Source organism: Aphelocoma coerulescens, assembly GCF_041296385.1.
Source record: "Aphelocoma coerulescens isolate FSJ_1873_10779 chromosome Z unlocalized genomic scaffold, UR_Acoe_1.0 ChrZ, whole genome shotgun sequence".
In the NCBI taxonomy this organism is placed as follows: Eukaryota; Metazoa; Chordata; class Aves; order Passeriformes; family Corvidae; genus Aphelocoma; species Aphelocoma coerulescens.
In genome coordinates this window covers 23,034,778-23,054,067 of record NW_027184085.1, presented here as the reverse complement: position 1 = coordinate 23,054,067, position 19,290 = coordinate 23,034,778, and the positions used below count along the sequence as shown (strand labels likewise).

General features: G+C 42.8%; 1 protein-coding gene across 2 annotated transcripts; it reads right to left on the bottom strand.

Moving 5' to 3' along the window:
• Positions 1 to 280: 280 nt before the first annotated feature.
• On the bottom strand, positions 281 to 6,321 carry LOC138103727 (zinc finger protein 541-like). 2 transcript variants are annotated; one of them, XM_069002231.1, is made up of 10 exons: positions 6,125 to 6,321; positions 5,848 to 6,020; positions 4,567 to 4,616; positions 4,266 to 4,405; positions 3,719 to 3,822; positions 3,127 to 3,202; positions 2,710 to 2,798; positions 2,094 to 2,177; positions 1,093 to 1,256; positions 281 to 613 (listed from the first exon to the last, which is right to left on the bottom strand). In XM_069002231.1, the coding sequence occupies exons 1-10, from the start codon at positions 6,291 to 6,293 to the stop codon at positions 517 to 519; spliced, it is 1,146 nt and encodes a 381-aa protein (XP_068858332.1). In that variant the 5' UTR covers positions 6,294 to 6,321; the 3' UTR covers positions 281 to 516. The 2 variants fall into 2 exon arrangements, with proteins under 2 accessions (XP_068858332.1, XP_068858334.1); XM_069002233.1 differs by lacking the exon at positions 1,093 to 1,256 and having other exon boundaries at positions 528 to 613.
• Positions 6,322 to 19,290: the final 12,969 nt, after the last annotated feature.

Genomic DNA, 19,290 nt, shown 5'->3' with positions numbered 1-19,290 from the left:
TTTAGATCCAGTTCATTGAATAAAACAAAGCCTCCCTTTCCACTCCCACTGGAGATTTTTAGGAATCAAAGGATGAAACCCCACCACTATTTCATTGACAGTAATGGGGTACACCTTTGTAACTCCCACCAGCTGAGCAAAGGGCTGGGACTGCGGGAGGGTGAACGTACCCAGGTTCTTCTTTCAGAGCAAATGTTGTGTTTGCAACACCAAACAAATGTAACAAACGTTGCTTGAGTGATTTCATACCGACAAAGAGACAAAATGGAACACACTTTAGTTTAATGATAAAAGACAGAACATGGCAAACAACACCAAGCCTCTTACATTTACTAATAAATCTAATAATACTAATAAGTCTTCAATAATATTAAAGAGTCTTAACTAATAAATTGAGAAATGCCTAACTAGTAAACTAAATAGAAGAATAAACAACCCTAAAAACTTAAAAACCAGTCCTATTTCCATCTAGTCCTCTTGACAGCTAACTCTTGGTAGCCCTGGACAGCTCCAGGGCTAATTTGGTCTTTTCTTCTTGGGGAGAGGCTCTGCTTCCTTCCGTGGGCGATGTCTTCTCCTATGTGTGTTCCTTTCCTTAATGGTTTCAAATACCCTGGAAGAGGGAAAACAGACCATCCATTGTTAATTCAATACACACCATTAAAACAAGAGACTTCCAACAAGAGACTCTGAGACTTCCATTTCTATTCAAATTTCTGTCTTTTCAGGCTGTGACTTATTTTTAAATTGATCAGCACCATGAATCTGGTCTTTCTTGTTTCAGTTCCTTCAAATTTCTTCCTCCCTTCAGTTCATCCTATTTTTAATTCTATCAGCACCATCAAACCAAGCTTTGGTGTTCCTATTCCTACTTGTGTATGAATTGTGTCTTGTTGGGGCATGGCAAGGTTTCATTCTGAATGCTGGGGTTTAAATAAGCTGTTTGGGATTAAAGCAGGTTGTAACTTTGGGCATGGCTGCAAGGGGTGATCCTCCAACTGCCCTCAGCTTCCCCCTGGTGCCTTTAGAGAGGTCAGCCTGCTTTAGTCGAAAGCCCCGGGCTTTTAGCAGAAAGAGGAAGAACTTCCGCACCGTTTGCACTGCCCGCACGGAAAGGGGCCTCCTGCCGAATGGGGTGGCTGGGGTGGTTGGCAACAGGGACACTCAGCACTGCGGGCCCTCTTGCGGCTTCTCTTCCCTGTCTCCCCATTCTCCTTTCTGGGAGGGCTTTTCCTCCTCTTTGGTTCGCCCACAGTCTGGAAATCAAAGAATCCTTATGAATTTTTCCTTCCTCTCAAGAAGCTGGAAATCAGAGCGTCCAGCACAAAAATGTATCACCCCAAGCAAATTCCTCCAAGCCCCGAACAGCTGAGAAAATGGCCGGATTTGGCTACGGGGTGCGGCAAGGTGCAAACACAGCATTTGGATGAAAAATACCTCCTTTCTACTGCCCAAAGTGGCAGGACAAATATGTGGGTATCTATAGATCCACGTTTCTTATTTATACCTCTCTGCCTAACATCAGTTTATCCATATTTTTCCTCCACAAATGTCTAGGGAATGGATTTTAAATTCAGTCAAATTAGTGAAGACACACTGTTACTCAGTTTCTACTACCCAGAATAATCTCTCTCTGTGAACCAAATTCCTGTTTGCTGGTAAGGGAAATTTTAGCAGAGCCACAGCACTGGCAGCTCCTTTTTGGGGAGTACACTGGGATGCTACAAAAGATCCCTGAAAATCTGCAGCATCTCCATTAACGCAGTCGGGATTATTGATGTTAGCAAGCAGTAGGGAATTAAGGATTTGATTGGAATCAGCAAGGGTGCCAGCACTTGAGAACCAAGTCTGTACAGAGTCAAAGCCCATTTTGGTGACAGTGCTGCTTTGTTGGGTCAAAGTTATCCTCTAGAATTCAGTATTTCAGAGCAGCAGCACAATGAAGTGCTGGGCAGCATCTGCTGTGCCTTTCCCAGTGCATGGGACAATGTGCTCCTGGCAGAGTGGCGTCTCACACAGCTCCCCAGCAGGTTTTGTCCCCTTTTCCCAGTTTTTTGACCCTCCTGGCACGTCTTGATTTTCTTCCCACTCACCTGAGCAACAGTGCTGGCAAGTTTATGTTCTTTTTTCCAGGAGTAGTAGTACTCCACACACTGTGCCACGGTCTTACTCTGAATCTGTTGTGAAGGCAAAAAGAAGGAATCTGAAATGGCCATCCTGTAGGGTGCATTGGAGAAAAACTAGAGTATGGAGTAAACAAGGAAGCAAAAAACATGGAGTAAATTGAGTAGCGAGTAAAATGAAATAAATAGGGAGTAAAAGAGGCAGTCTGCAATGTAGTATGCTATGTATTATGCCATGTAGTAACACATTTAATGATGCGCAGATCAACAACAAATCCATCTAGCACCGTTTTTCTTTCCCACATTCACTCCAATCATCCCAGCACAATGCGTTGTGGAAGTGCCAGCACACCTATGAGACAGATCTGACAGAGAATAAACCTTCATCTTCCAAAACAGCTTGGAAAAAAGGGCTGGAGAGGCAGAATCACCCCTGTCACGCAGGCCTTTGGTGTCCTGTTTCATTATTACTTTTATATTTTTGGTATTTGAGAAGAGAGAGACTGAATTCCAGTACTTGATGCCAGAAATCATCATCATTTCCTTCTGATTATCTTCTAGGGTAAAGAATATCCTATGGCTTTACCTGCTTCTGAATGAGATGAAAATCCTTGCCATAGGTGTGAAAAGCCTTTTCGAAGGACTCCTTCTCCTCAGGTGTCCATCTATCAGAGTCTGGCAATAAAGAGCAGCAAGTAAATTGATCCGTCTATCCACTTGAAATAGATTCCACTGGCCACCAAAACAAAATCAGCGCCAGTCGTTATTCACTTGTCTACATCTCTGCTCCCTCAGAAAGCAATGAAGACAAGAGCAGGCATTCCCCAGGGAAAAAAAGCATGGAAAACAAGTAAAACTGAAGGAATAGATGCTGCTGCTTTCCCCACCCCCAGAGAAGATGAGACTTTGCTCTTGCGTTATTTGTTTAACCATAAATGCTTGACATGGCAATTAAGGGGATGGCAGCGTCTGTCAGTGAAGGAACAAGCTCTACTTTGGTTACCTGTGTAATGATAATCAGACAAGGGATGGCCTTGAGGTGTCGGGGGCCCCCCTGAGAGCAACATCTCCAGAGCCTCCTGCAAGATCCAACGGAAAAAGGCTTTAGCTTCCCCACCATGTAAAAAGGAGCCAAAACCCATAAATGCTGCCTCTTCAAGGATTCAGTCCACTGGGTCTCATATGGGTCAAACCTTGTGATTTGCTCCCCGACCCTTTGATCCTGCTCCCCAAGAGTGGGATTTTGCTCACCAACTCAATGATTTTGCTCATCCTGCACCCAGAATTCCCAGAATTGCCTTCTGGGAATTTCCCCTCAATCCACCCCAAAATGTCTTAGAGAACACAGATCTCCAGGAGATTTACAAGGGAGCAGGCTGCAGGACCCTCTGCCAGTGCCTCCAAGAGAGACTTTCTCCCTGCTTGAGCCATTTGGGCTCATCCCTGACACAGCTGGAAGAAACACAGCAGGCAGTGAGTCCTCCACTTCTTGTTAACTCCCTTCTTCAAAGAGCAGCCAAGAAAGGCTGTCCCAATGTCCATGCCTTATTAATTCCCTGTCTGCTCTTCTCCGCACCCAAATAGCCGCTTCTTACCGGAACACTGCCTTGTGCCTGGTGCAGGCAGTGCAGGGCAAGCTCCAGGTTAGCTGCTGCCCTGGGAATGCCACGGGAGATGGCCATGTCCAGCAGTTCTCTTACTACAAGCACAACAAAAACCCACCAAAAGTCAGGCTTGAGCCAAGAAAGGGGGAAGGTTGCGATACAAGGGAGAAGGAAAGCACAAGAGCTAAAGACAACAGGTTGGAGAGCATGAGAAGGATAGCAAAGAAAGGGGCAGCAGAACCAAAGGCCCATGTAGTGCTGGCTCTCCCTTCAAAGCAGCTTTGGTAATGAGAAGGGGGGGCCAATCTCCCCTCTTCCAGTGACAAATGCCCCTGACCAATCCAGAGAGCAGGAAAGTTGTTCTTTTTCCTGCTCTGCTGCAAAAACAGAGCATTCTTCTTCCCTCTAACACTCCCGCACGGGAAGATGGGCAAGACAAGGAGAGAAGCAGAGCATGCAAAAAGTTGCCTTTTTACCAAACAATGAGCGTTTTCCAAACCCGAGCATCTCAGGGGTGGAAGGAAAGCTTGACAGCTACCTCTGTCAGGTTTTTCCATGTCAGAATCATCATCCTCCCAGGGCTTCCAGACCAGGGATGCAGGTTCTTCATCATCACTTGGCGGTCTGGTCTGCAGCTCAGGGAGCTCAGCCTGAAAGTCACTGCCAACATTGATGTGTCTGAAGGAAGAAGGAAGTGGAGGTGAGAAAGGCAAGTGGTCAAGAGGCACATCCCATGGACCCACAAGCTTGAATCAATCCCACCCCAACTCTGAAGCAGTAGTTCCCCTCCTTGCTATCCCTCAAATTTGCCATCCTTTAATCCCTATGCCAAAACTCACGGCCGAACGCGGGCTTTCGCTTTCCTTTTCATTGTCCCTCTCCTTTCCACCTGAAAGAGATCAAAACAATGCTCCAGATAAAAATCAGTCTGACAAGATGGGTCAGTAGCCTTCCTTCTCATCCTCATCATTGCAAACCACGAACTCTTCTGTCCCAACTCCCCTCAGTTTGGTGTAATTACTGCGTTTTGCACTTGGAACTTCTAGGGCAAGACCCTCTAGTAGTCTGCAGCTTCCTCAAGAGGGGAAGCAGAAGGGTACACACTTCTCCCTTCAGTCTTGGGGCTAGTGAGAAGGTCCAAGGGAATGCCATGGAAGTTGTGCCAGGGCATGTTTAGGTTGGATATCAGAGAAAGGTTCTTCACCCGGAGGATGGTTGGGAACTGGAACAGCCTCCCCACAGCAGGGGTCAAAGCACCAAGGCTGAGAGAGCTCAAAAATTGCTCGGACATTGCTCTTGGGCACAGGGGGATTCTTGAGGCTGTCCTGTGCAGGGCCAGGAGCCAGACTCAATGATCTTTGTAGGTCCCTGCCAACCCAGAAAATTCTGTGATACTATGATTCTGTTCTTGAGAAGGACCATTCAAGATGGGATTTCACAGCTGCTTCTGACCATGAGGCAGAACCAGCCCTACAGGCACTGAAAAACACAGACAAGGCTATACCAATATATCTATAGAAAAGAGATCCAATGCAGGTGGAAAAAAAAAAAATATCTATAAAGATATTAAAATATAATGTATCTGTAAGTTATGAAAGGATGTAAATATATAAGAATCACTGAAACCAGACCATTTTTGTAGGTGAAAGCCAGTATTGGAGGACAAGCCTGGCAAACTGCTTACATCCCCTGAACAACTGGGATCACGGAGGAGAAGTCCCATCATTCTGATTTTTAAAGCTTTGGAGGAGGTGTGAGCAGAGCCAGGGCCTAACAGGATCTGTCAACACTGAACCCCTGAACTCCTCAGTAATGACTGGATTGTTTTGTGGTCATCACGACATAGTTTTAGGACTTAAATGGGTATCAAGAACTTTTAATCAGGTCCTCAGTGGACGAGGATCTGAAATTGCATGGTGACAGCTCTCTATATTCTCTATGGAAAGGTCTGCATTTCCACTGGAGGCATCATTATTCCTACAGAAAGTGTACTCTGCTTTCATCTGCAACCTCTTCTGGGGAAAGTAACCACAGACCATGTCTATTGTGGTTGGTGGGACAGCCAACTGGAGCCTCCTGAGTTCTGTTAGCAGTTGGAGGGCAAATGGGGATTTTCTTACCTTTGACAGTTCCAAAGGGCTCTGGGGATCCCTGGTGGTAGATGAGGAGATGAGAATGTTGACCCAGAGGCCAGATCTGGTGCTGAGACGAGGAGGTGGCTGGTCAGGGACAGCCCAGGAGCAGATCCTGCAGCTGCTGCTCCACCGGTGGTCCACCACTGTTCCACCAACGGCTGCAGGAGCAGGAGACAACGACGGTTGCTACTGGCACAGCCCAACATTCCATGCAGAACCCCAGGGGACGCAGGGGACATAAACAGCAATTTGCCTCCTTTACTTCTTCTGGTGCAAGTTTGCTTGGAGGACCTTCCCATTGGGGCACTTCTCATCAGTCCTCTGGACGAGGCAAAGCAGTGCAGGGACGGCTCTGTGTCTTCTCTGTGCTTCCTCTGTAAGGTGCCTCCAGCTGAACATGCACAGGATCCTGGCTCTGTCAAAGGGTCCATACCACGTCGCCTTAACTGGAGAACCAGAAGGACCCCTGCTGCTGGCTCTCCTCCAGCTCTGAGAGGAGCAAGAGATTGCAACCAAGTTGGTTCAGTGGAGAACCAACTCTGAAGCTTTCTCTCAAAGTGGCGGCATTCTTCCTGCCCCCTTTCTAAATTGTCTGGTGCCTAATGTCACTTGATGTTTTCCCTCCTTCGGGGCACCGAGCTGGTCTCTCACTGCAACACACATTCCTTGAAACTTGGAGAAACAGGACATTTTTCAGGGGAATTGATTGGGACACACACATATGGACACCCCACCAGCAAACATTTAATGCAGAATTCCTATGTCTTTCTTCCAGCTCCCTTGAAGAAGCTAGATGTTTGTCTCAAAAGACTGTGGGATTCCTCTAAGAGACTAACACTAACAGAATTACTTTCTCACACTAATAGCCTTTACATTTATTTTAATACTTAGGTCCCAAATACTCCAAAACCCAGCCAGTTTTACTGCTTTCCTGCCTCACGTCAGCCAAAAGCAAATCTCGCTTGCTTCCCAGCCTGCTTGTTGCATGCACACCAGCAAATTAAGGGGGCAGCTGTAACAAGGCCCATTGCAAAGCAGATACATTGTAGGCTCTGCGAGTCCCACCCTTGACTTGAAGAAATCCATGGCGGGAACTACAACAGCCTTCCATGCAGTGCAAAGCCCAGGGCTCCAGAAAGAGTGAAGTGGCTTTTTCCTCTTCTATCCTCCTCCAGACAAGGGAAACTTAGGTGTGAAACTCTGAGATTTTCTGCCTGATAAGAAACTTGGGAAAATTAGTTTCATTTATTGACAATCAAACCAGAGCAGGATAAAGAGAAATAAACCAAATCTGTGTTTCTCCTCTCTTGCTGTAGTTGCACCTTTCCCCCTGGCCCCCCCTTCTTAAATATGTTATGCCAGAAATGCTCCCAGCTTTGCTGATGGGCTCTGCCTTGGCCAACAGCAGGTTCATCTCAAAGTTGGCTGGCACTGGCTCCATCAAATGTAGGAAAGCTTCTGGCAGCTTCTCACTGAAGCCACCCCTGTAGTTCCCCACATGAAGTGCAGCCAGAGGATCAGCAGCTCTTTTCTTTGCCCTAGGGAAGCCATGAGATGTGTTCCTGAGAGCAAGAGCCACCACAGAACACTGCAGACTTTTTTTTGTCAGAAAACGCTGAAAGAACAAAAAATAATAAATTTTGACATTTTCCTGTAATTTGCTGAATCGAGTAAAACCAAAGTATTTTCTTCAGTGTTGTAGTTGTTGGTGGACTTCCCATGTCACTTTTCCTTACACAATTTATGAGTTACATATTGTTGTTATTATTCCAATAAATAATTGTAATAGTAAGTTATATATTTTGTTATTTCAATTCATTATTCGTATGGAGCCTGGCACCCTCACTGAGCCCTTAAGTGCACTAATTCCAATCACGTCACTGTTGTGTTATTTAAACATAATTTGGGGCATCTCAGCATAATTTGGGGGATTTAATGGAGTCATAACGTCAAGCTGTGGGGTAAGCAAAATTTGAAGACTGCTGATATATTAAAATTCCTGAAGAACTTAGCTGCCACCCACCTCATTGCTGGCATGCAAGGGTGCAGCTGACACCAGCAGGGAGACAGAGATCACCAGGGGAGCCATGGTTCCATTCTCAACAGGCACTCAGGGTTTGGGGGCGTGTTTTTCATATCCCACTGTTTCCAGTGACAGTTTCTGAGTGTTAATATTTCTGGTGTCATGCTCCATAACACAAAAAAGGGGATGAAGAGGTCATTGGGCATTGTCCATCCAAGGACTTCAAAGTCCTTTCCAAACAATCCCAAAGTCCTTAAGAATTGTTTCTTTGTTACACATAATAAAAATGATAATATAAGCAACTACACCAAATTTCTCTGAGCACAACGTAATTCAGACAGACCAGAGCAGGAATCCTTAGTGTTCCAATTCCTTGTCTTTGTTTTTACAAAACTGAGCTTGCTATTAGCTAGAACTATTTTTCACTCCTATATGACAGCTAAGAGCTAATAACAAAATCCAGAAACAGTAACATTATATGGAAGAAAAAGACATGGACATTTGTTATACTTACCACATTTTTAATTAGATAGCCATTTTGGTTAGTTGAGTGGGGACAAAGAATAAGGTGGAGGGATTTACCAACTGAAAGCAGAAATTAGATTTCCTTATATTCTTATGACTTTATGTTTGTCATATAATATACATAATAAATTTGGGAAGGATTATGGAATATAGATTTCTTTCAGCAATGAGCAAATGAATTAAACCACTCTAAGTCACATATAGCATTGTTGTTTAAAACAGTAAAGGATGGCAGGTGACTTCAAAAATGTGTAGATAATAAGCTTAGATGCTTTGGCACTAATATTCCAAAGAAGGAGGATGTATTTCAATGGTATATCAAATGGCAGTTGCTTACTCTTTTATAAATATGAAAATATTATTACCAGTGAAAAAGCCTGGTGAATTCCTCAACTTTAAATGTGCAGTGGGACTTTAATATCTCTTGTTCTTGAATCTCTGTTAATCCGCAGAATCCTGAGTAACTCTGGAAAAATAATTAAACAATTCCTAAATGTTAATTTGTAAGTTAGTACACAAAATAGAACAACTGAAATAATGCTGTGGTAGGACAAACCAGGACAGCGCTGTCACAAAACTCCTGGAGGAAACACTTCTTCAGAAGCACTGATGAAATGGAATTTACTGACCTCAATCCTGTAATGTAGCTCAGTCCAAAATATTCAGTTTATTTGCTCACCAATTCTTGCAAGCGTAAAACAACCTCTGGAATTTAAAAGCACAAGTGGCAGTCTATGGCACATTGGGCAATATAGAATCAACCAATATAAATCCAGTGCATAGATGTCTGTATGTACATGCATAGAGGGAAAGAGAGGAGAAAGATGTGCTCACTCAGGCTCAAATTAAACATTGCTCAAGTCTTAAAACAAGGGTAAGTATTTATCTATGGCATACAACCTTGGGAAACATTATGTTTTTAATAGATATATTTAAAGATAACTATCTATAATAGGAATTTTTAAAAGCAGTCATTTATTAAAAGTTTATAAAAGCAGTCAGTCATTAGAAAGCAAGCTGATAAAACTATTTACCTTATGACATTTCCTACAGAAATCTGCAACCTGCAAAGGCAATGGAAATTGTTTTGCTGTGTATTTTTTCAACACTATGCTTTAAAAAGACAAAATTCAGAGTCTCTAAATTTAGGGAGTATGGATTGCAAATATGAACCAGCAAAAAATTAGAATGAGCTAGTGCAGATCACAACTGTTACATCAAGATTAACCAAGCAACACAAATACAGTACTATCTGTTTCATGGAACATTTTAATTGTTATAAAATTCACCAGTACTGCTCTCCCATATGTCAATGTGAAATGTAAAATTACACAGGCCCTCTTTATGCAGGACATATTGGAGAAGGGAGAGCTCATGTAGTACTGTAAAACTGAAGTGGAAGTGAATTTTGCAACAGCATTCTGGGAAGAGATGTGCAATGAAAAATGGATTAATCAGGGAAAGGTGGTTATGAAATAATGAAAGCCTTGCTGAGGGCTTTTAGGTATTAGGGTGGATAAGAAAGGGGGCCACTACAACTGTCTATTATTAACATTTTTACTTTATGTTTCATTGCAAATGCTTGACAGAATCATTATCAAGCTTATCTTTTGGATGGGGCATCTAGGTGAAGCTAGATTGCTTTTTAACATTTCCCAGATAGTTACTAAGTGAATGGAGTACTGACTCTTTTGTTGTATTTTTCACATAAATCTTCATCTGAATTAAATACCAAATATATTGTTTTGCTGTCTGCATTTTCTCAGCCTTTCTGCGATGCTCTAATAGATGTCCTTTCACAAAAATAGCAGGAATTTTATTTAGTTGCTAAATATTACTCAAATGTTAAGTGCATCTCACAGAATGGGCATGGGCATTAAGCAGAAAGTACACAGCATTTTTAATCTGTTATTATGAATACTGCAAATCAAAGAAGAAATGCTTTACAATGCAATTACCCCTTTGAATAGAAATTCAACAAAATTAGTATTCTTGATACAAAATTTTGCACTTTGTGTTTGCATCACTTTTGGGTTCTTTAGTACTCATATTTTCACTGATTTTAAATATGGATTTTCTTCTGAGTTATACAGCATGAAAAAATAAGCAATTTTGAGTTATAGTCATAGTTTGTATCAAAGAATATTAACTCCTTTGGGTCTAAGAATATACTTCTCAATACTTCTTCTAAGAGATGTTTAGCAGGCTGGTACCATGTTTCAAAGTGGGTTTCTTTACACCAATCGGATCACATTGCTTCTGGTGACTTTTTTTTAATTAGGCTTAATATAAGTGGCATCTCATGTATGAAACCAGACACACTTACCAAAGGCTAACATAAAAATCACGGAAAAGAGTTTAGGGCTTTCAAGGCAAATGTGTTTTGAGAACAAAAAGAACAGTTTGTTATACCATCTTTTGCTGGCCACTTAGAACTATTTAGACTATGCTGCTACTCTCAAGATATTGATAACCTAAGACATTAATAATACACTAGTAGATAAAAAAGTGAATCTTAATTTCTTCTAAAAATGCTGTGGCACTTATCAAAGGATATTATTTAGCAATTTTTAATACCTAGTTGTCAGCTGCACTCCACTTTCAGTAGATTGAGAAGTTTACCGTTATTTCAGGGTTTTATTATAGATTCATAAATCCTTAATTCATAAGTCCTTTACTATAGGACAGATGGAATTTTATAATGGGAAAACTTTCTTTGCATTGTTTCACAGTATTTTAGTAGTACACACATACTTCTAAATGTTTTTTATTTGATGAGAATACAAGCTGGAGCAGAGCACTCTGCATGCACTACAGCTTTAACACACAGAAATATTGGTACCTTATGATGTTTGAAATGGTATGGCAACCCAGTTTAATAGATCTGCACTAAGTATATACTCTATCCATTACGTTTTATCCATGTAAATGCTAACAGTGTTATCTATTTCATCCTTATGGAAAGACAGAAACAAGAATATCTTTGGCAAAACATTCACTTCGTCATTCCAAGGAATAAAGTTTCAGCAAAGAAAAACAAGAAAAATATGGTATGATGTTAGAAAAAATAGTTCTATCCAAACTGGGATATCTGGTTACCTAACTTACGGTTTACTGTCATCTCTGCTCCTTCTACTTACTATAATTTCTGGGAATCACTCCTTTCATTGAACCAAAATCTGCCTAATTTTCCTTCAACACTTTATCTGTCCTATTTAATGTTTAAATTGTTCATTTATGTATCCTTCTGTCAGCTTCACTTCAGGTCTGCTATTACAGTCCTCAGAATAAACTACACCACACTGTTATCTTTCCAGCAGTGTGATAATCTGCAAGATGGATTTCACCAGTAGATCCTTAGATTTAATAATTTTATTTTTTATATCCATGACTTAGCTTCAAACTATGTGTGATTGTCTTAAATTTCCCTTTTTGTCTAAAACTGTTGTGGGATGCATGCAGCTCGGCATTGTCATATTGCCTTGGAATACAGGTTTGAGTCAGTTCAGATATAAGAGCACTTTTCCAACACTGTTGCTCACTTAGCAAGAGCTAGTAATCGAGGTTTCGGTTTTGTGAGAAGCCTGGTACTCTGTTGCTTTGAGTGCAGCCATTCAACTGTTCATCATCTTTCCCTCTGGGACTTCTTGTGGACTGCACTCTTTAGAAGAACTGGCCTTCTGTGTATCATACCAGAGTTCTCCTACATTACAGGCTAAAAAGAAACCTGTCCTTAAATCACTGCCCACTGCCAGGACACCATTCAGCACTGCAAACGCAATATGCTACTTTTGCTTTTGATGGGGTAGTGACTGCAGCAGCAGAGGCACGGATTCTTGCTTGATGACAGCTGTACGCGTCCTGACACAGCTGTATCGAGACACTCTGTGCCAGGCGTGAGACTTCTTGTCTACTAGTGGTCACATTCAGGGAGAATAAGCATCCATAGAGATGGAAGGACACCAGGCTACCTCAAGCCAAAAATTAGCAATTGTTGTGCTTCGTGTGAAGAAACTACTTGCACCTGTGCAACAGAACAATGAGAATCAAATTGTGAAGAATGCACTCTGAGGTTTTTTTAGGCAAAATCCCATCTTTGTTCTACAAAACTGTGTGTCGTTGAATTGAAACCAAAACACTGTAATTCCCCACATCTTTTGTTCTTCATCTTTTATCCTTTTTATATTTGCTCAGAACTCCTGACATTTCAAGACTACAGGTTTGAATTATTTTTCAGACCCCAGAATTGCAATTCAATTGCTTTCTAATTGGTATTTAATAACTTCATAATTACAAATTACTAATCACTCAATGAAGAAAACACAAGTGATTAAAAGCAATGCAAAACATAAAATATTTATGTTCATTATGTTTATTTATGTTCAACTACTATTTATGTTCAACTACAAAAGCACAATTTTAAAATGGAAATGATGAGAGACACACTGAAAAGTTATTTGCCAGGATCATTTGGCTGGAAGGGATCATAGCAGAAGTTGCAGCATTCTCTTGACAACTCTCACTGATGTCTACCTGTGTACTTCCTATTGAGGGGTGTGGATTTGAGGAGAGGTTGGGGAGGTGGAAGAAAATACCCACAGAAGACAAGCATCTGCAGTATAATACAGCAAGAGAAAATACAGTGGTAGGAGAGACTGCGATGTGCTCACTGGCTCAAACAGCTCTTTTATCACTCCTTAGCTTCTGCTCTGCCTCCCACTGTCAAGTTGGTATAGGGAACATATGCAAGCAGAACAGACTGCTAGTGCTGCTTGGCTTCACTCCAAAGCTGATTGGAATGCTCTCCTCACTCCCAAGCAGCATGTGTTTGCTTTGTCACATCTTCCCTCATGACTGGAGCTTACTATTCGCTGCTCCCACGCACTGGCTTCCATGATAGATTAGCCATCTGTGTAAAGGTAGCATTTGTGGCAGTGTGTGGCTTCATCCATACCTGTCATGACTCTTTAGGAAGGAGGGGAAAATTGCTAGTGTTCTGCCCCCAGCTAGACAAATAAATAGGTCTTCTTCCAGCAGGAGTAACTTTTGCTACATGATTATATCCTGCTGTTTAGGCCAGTGCCACTGATTGCTGGGCTCTTTCCTTTACTGTCTATGGGATGGGAAATAGGTAGACAAGTTCAGTCGGGGAGAAGAATCACCTTGTTAGTGATAGCTATGATGTGCCTGCACATTCCCAAAATACAGGCAATCCCTGTCATGGGAGAAGGGCTCTACTCCTTACATGAAGACAAGCAACTGGTCCACAGGGAAAAACATAGAGGGAAGGATGGTTTGCTGATGATTTACATTTGTAGTGTCCCAGAGCAGATGGAGGACAATAGAACTAAGGGGAATAAGAAGAGCACCAGTATCCAATGGCTCCACTGGGAACAGCTTTTACTTTTCATGTAACCTTTATTTCAAATAACATGACACAGAGCAATGTCATTCTAAGTCAGCAACAGTGATTCTTTACTGAAGCCAAGACTAGTGTGAGTTTGTTAAAACACAGCATGCCCTTATAGCACCTGGACACCAGTGAAATCAGTTACTCTGAGAAGCAAATATAAGAAGTTGGTTCTCTACTGTAAACTAAAGTTCAGTTCTGATCCTCCTGAGGGGCATGAGGAGCACTGTCTGGATTCATATGCTCTTACCTCAGTGTGGGTCTGGGATGGTGTACAGGGCAGCAACAGCCACAGCAAGAGTGGCATAGAGTATAAGCATGCAGGGCACAAGATCCTTGGCACTACTAGGCTGGCTTTTGGCAAAATGACTGCAGTCTGGCTGTACACCACTTACCTGTTCCCTTCTGCAAATCAGCTGTTCCCTGAAAATCCTTCTTCTCCTCCCAAAGAAGTGAGCTCTTTACAGAAGAATTCCAAATATCCTGCTACAATTCTGGAACATAGTGAGAAAATCTAAGTGTAGGGCTTCAGAAAGTAGCCAGGGTTCTCATAAGAAGGGCAAGGTGCTCACCAGCCTGTGAGCATTCACTGTTGCCTTTGTTAGGTGACTCCAGGGGCTTGGCTTGGACACGCACTGCCTCCTGTACGTCGGCTAAGCTGGTTCTACTCAGAAAAGAGTTGCTAGTGTAACTTCTGACAGTACAACTGGCAAAGCTGCCCACTCCCAGAAAAAGACTAATGCTACAACTTCAGACTATTAAAATAAGCTTCTATTAGCTCAACACTCTGTATGTTGGAAACAAAGAGATTTTGATTGAGTCACCTACACAATGAAACTGGAATTATTATCTTGTGGAATTGGGGCTTCATTGATTATAAGAAAGAGAGGTGAAATGGGAGTTTGCAGGTATAGTTCTGCATGCTGCTGTGATTTCTGACCTTTCTCCCATTTTCTTCATGTATTTTTCTTTTAAATTGATGTAAAAGATTTTGGGAAATAATGCAGCTCATGATCTTCAAGCATTACATTGAAATGCCTGTTTATCACTTCTCTTCCCTAAAGTTAAAATCCTTCCAACATTTTGCAAATAAATGTCTTTGCTGTAAAGCCTAGAAAAATGTTCTTGCTCTTTCAAGTTGTTCCAGGAGCTACTATTGAATAACTCCTCAGGTAAAGTTTTATCTAACAGACTAGGTGTCTTCTGCCTAAACTTTTGTAAGACTTTACAATTTGTATCTGCACATAATCTGATTTGAAGTTGTAACCTGTACTTATACTACCACAGAGTTCTACTCCTTGTTTCTACTGTGTGACTTTCTAGCAGCCGTCCAGTCTTCCATGCCAGCAATTCTGCCCAACTTCTGCAGTCTTAGCTATGTGCTCATGTGGCATTATGGACATTTGTCATCCCTGCTTTCTTCTAACCATCATGCTGGTATTTGATGCTGGAAAGACTGCTCCACTTTATGAGAGGGAACACTCTTTACAAGAGTTAAGGTTAAAGAGTTAAAGGTCTTTGTTACATCTTGGTTTTATTATTTGAAGGTCCATTCTCTGTAAAACTGTGATCTATTTCATTGGAGCAGGCTGCTTATCAAGACAGACTGCTTGGTTGTCTACTCAGCACTTGAACATTTTAGACTGAAACAACCTGATGGATTTTTTTGTTAGCTGATCTAAGCACTCCTTACCACCATCTGAGGTTGGCACAAACATTGTAAATCCCACGAGTCATAGAAAATTGAGAGAGCCAGGATTTGAAAGAATAATATCAAGTCAGTTCCTTACATAAGATTTCTTAAACACAGGAAGTGTCCAAGTACAGTACTCACAGAAGCAGCTTGAACTCCTCTTTCTGAGGAAACAGTCAATTTCAATTAAGATAATTTTGTTTGCTAAGAAAGCCTCTGGTTCAGAGTTATTGAAAAGCATTGAATTAAACCAGTTCCAGAAGGCTGAGGAATTTCAGTTGAGAAAGATATTTTTATCTAAATAAATTCACCCACTCTCTATTAAGAGTTATTTTTCAATAAACTTACTAGCATTTTTAAAATCACATTGATGGATTTATGAGCTATTTCTTGTAACAGAATTGGAAAGTTAACTGCAAGCAGGTAATACTAAAAACACCAAAAAGATTAAATTCTACCATTTGGAAATCACAGTGTCAAAAGGGGTTTTTTGAGGGGGGGCATCCTTGGCTAATAATGTCTCTTTTCTAATTCTCAAACTCTGCAAACTGTTTATAGTTGATTTGAAACCAAGAAAGCATCATTTCCCACACCTTTTGTTCTCAATCTTTTTCATGTGGAAGATGAGGAAAATTACGTCAACCCTCAGCATCAAATGATGACCAGTTAAATTGCCCATGTGGTTTGTGTATGGTACAAACTACTCAATTATCTGGATAGATAAATTAATTTCCATTTTCTATTAGCTTTCAGTCAGTTGGTATATCCCAAAGTTAACACCTACAGTTGAATGGTAGCACTTATAGTACAATTTGGTAGCACTTACATGCTACCAATGTTCTACCTTTTAATGAGAGACTCATAGAACACTCTCATTTGGAAGAGACCCACAAGGATCATCAAAGTCCAACTTTTGGCCCTAGGCAGGACACTGCAAGAGTCACACCATATGCCTGAGAGCATTGTCCAGACACTTCCTGAACTCTTGTCAGGCTGGTGCTGTGACCACTTCTCCGGGAGCCTGTTCCAGTGCCCACCCATTCCCTGTGTGAAGACTCTTCTCCTAATATCCAACCTAAACATCCCCTGACTAAGCTTCATGTCGTTACCTTGAGTCCTGTCCCTGGTCACAAGAAAGATCAGTGTCTGCCTCTCCTCTTCCCCTCACGAGGAAGTTGCAGACTGCAGTGAGGTCTCCCCTCACTCTCTTCTCCAGGCTGAACAGACCAAGTGACCTCAGCTGCTCCTTGTACAGCTTCCCCTCCAGACCCTCCACCATCTTTGTTGCCCTCCTTTGGGCATTCTCCAATAGTTTTATATCTCTCTTATCCTGTGGCACCCAGAACTGCCCCCAGCACTGGTGGTGAGGCTGCCCCAGTGCAGAGCAGAGCAGGACAATCCCCTCCCTTGCCCGGCTGGCGATGCTGTGCCTGATGCCCCCCAGGCCCTCCTGGCTGCCAGGGCACGGCTGACTTGCATTCAACTTGCCATCCACCAGGACCCCCAGGTTCCATTCCATGGCACTGCTCTCCAGCCTCTCAATCCCCAGTCTGTCTGTACATCCAGGGTTGCTCCATCCCAGGGCAGAATCCAGCACTTCCCCTTGTTAAACCTCACGTGGCTGGTGATTGTCCATCTCTCTAATTTGTCAAGGACTCTCTGCAGAGCCTCTCTGCCCTCAAAGAAGTCAACAGCTCCTCCCAATTTAATGCTGTCAGCAAACTTAGCGTTCCTTCAAATCCTGTGTCCAAGTGAATGAATATGTCGAAGAGGATAGAGCCCTGTGGAACCCCACTAGTGACTGGATGCCAGCCTCGTGTTTTTGTACAATACTTACTATTCTTTCCAAAGAAAACATTCCAATTTCATAACTGCCTTGAAAGGCATATGAGACAAGAGATTATTCCTCTGTAGCTGTGCACAAATCACTATCAGAGAAATATTACAATGTCAAATGTATGATTTGAAGCACCAGCAACCACACAGGAAAACACATTCTTTTCAGCCAAACCATTCATTCATGCATGCATGCATTCATTCATTCATGTTTCGATCAAAGAGAAGCAAATATACAGTTGTCAGCACACACAGCGTTTGGACTGTAAGCATATATTGAGCCATAGGTGAATATTGGAAAACAACATGAGTTAATGAGCTGTCACCATAACTGAGTTATATGTATGATTGGGACTAATACTGTAATGTACTTTTGTTGATTGTGCAACAGCTGCCTTTTAATTTTTTTAAAGTATTTCACTTCACAGCAACCAAGAAGTTGAAAGTGTTTTGTTTAGAAGCTATGCTTTTATGATTTGTCCCATTTCCATACCATTTTATGTCTGACAGTCCTTCATAAAAACTGAGAAACTTCTGCATAAATCAGAGCAGACCTTGAAGCAAGTATTGCTTTCTCTACTGATCCATGCAAAATCAATTCTCATGTACATGTAGCATTCTTCCGGACCTGTTGACAGAACAGCCCCATTTTAATTACTGCCAGTGTAAAGATCAGAGTATCATGAGATGTGTGGAGCTATTAAAAATCATAGAAGTGCTAACACTAGTGTGCCTCACAGTTAGCCTAGATTATTATGTGGGGAAAAAACCCCCACATTTAAATAGCAAAAAAGAACAGGTTTACTGTCAAAGCAATTTCATTTTCTCTGACCTGCCCCAAACCTCTTTTTTATTTTTTGGATTTAAATGAAAGTTCAAACAATTTCTTTAGAAAGCACGAAGAAATTCAGGATTTGTTGGTTTTGAAGGTGTTGCATCAATGTAGACTGTTTTGCTATGAAGAGCACTGAATTTCACATTTCAAGCATAGCTCTGAATCAAAGGTGCTCTTTTCCATTTATTTGCATCTTTTGGACCAGGTTCTTCAAACTGCACTGTCAGCATTTCTGAGGAAGTATTTATAAAGTCTTCTGAACTGTTGGAAGTGGTTAAGTAATTCCAAGAGGCCTTTTTAATGCTTCCTCCCATTGAAGCGGGATTTTGTGACCGCGGTTCAAAGCCATCCCTTACCTACCGCCCTTGTTGAACCTTTGTGCCAGACACGTGAGCAACCACAAGCTGGGTAAACTATTTACCATGCCAACAGGAGGCGGGAACGAGAAATTAAATTCGGGTTTTACCAAGTAAGGCTTTCTGACCACGTTCCCGCGTCCACTTCACTCCCCAAACCAGACCGGCTGTCCCGACCGGCTCTGAGGGGTGCGGAAGCGGAGGGTCGGGGAGGGCTGGGGCCGGCACACCTACGCAAACACCGGACAAGGCCGCCCCTGCCCGCCCGCCGGCCCAGCTGCCCTGCCGGGGAGTCCCCGGTCCTCCCTCCACAGCTCCCAGCCAGCGATAGCCACCGAAGGAGCAGCACACAGCCCCCAGCCAGCGATAGCCACCGAAGGCGCGGCACACAGCCCCCATTGCCCCCCACGAACAACTGCGACCGAGAACAGCCCCCAACGGCACGTCCTCCCCCACCAACAGCTTATGCCAAACCCTCAGCCAGGCCGGGATCCAGCCTTTCCCGTACTCCTCCCTCCTCTCGCCCCGCCCACGCCCCGACAGTGCCCCGGCTCAGGCACAAACTCTACCCCCACCCGCCCCGGGAGCGGCCGCTCCGCCTTTATCCCTTTCTCCCTCCCAGGGCCGTCGCAAGGCCCTCCCACCCGCACTTCACTTCCGGGGCGGCCATTTTGGGCGGTCCGTAGCCGGTCGGTGCGGCGGGGGCGGGCTCGGCCCGGGCGGCGGGGCTGTGGCAGGGGCTGTGGCAGG

Coding starts and splice junctions, on each gene's coding strand:
- LOC138103727 (XM_069002231.1), bottom strand. CDS start 6,293: ATGGACCCTTTGACAGAGCCAGGATCCTGTGCATGTTCAGCTGGAGGC. Junction 4,617..5,847: donor GCCCTTTGGAACTGTCAAAG/GTAAGAAAATCC, acceptor GATCTCTTTCAG/GTGGAAAGGAGAGGGACAAT. Junction 3,823..4,265: donor CATGGAAAAACCTGACAGAG/GTAGCTGTCAAG, acceptor TTGTGCTTGTAG/TAAGAGAACTGCTGGACATG.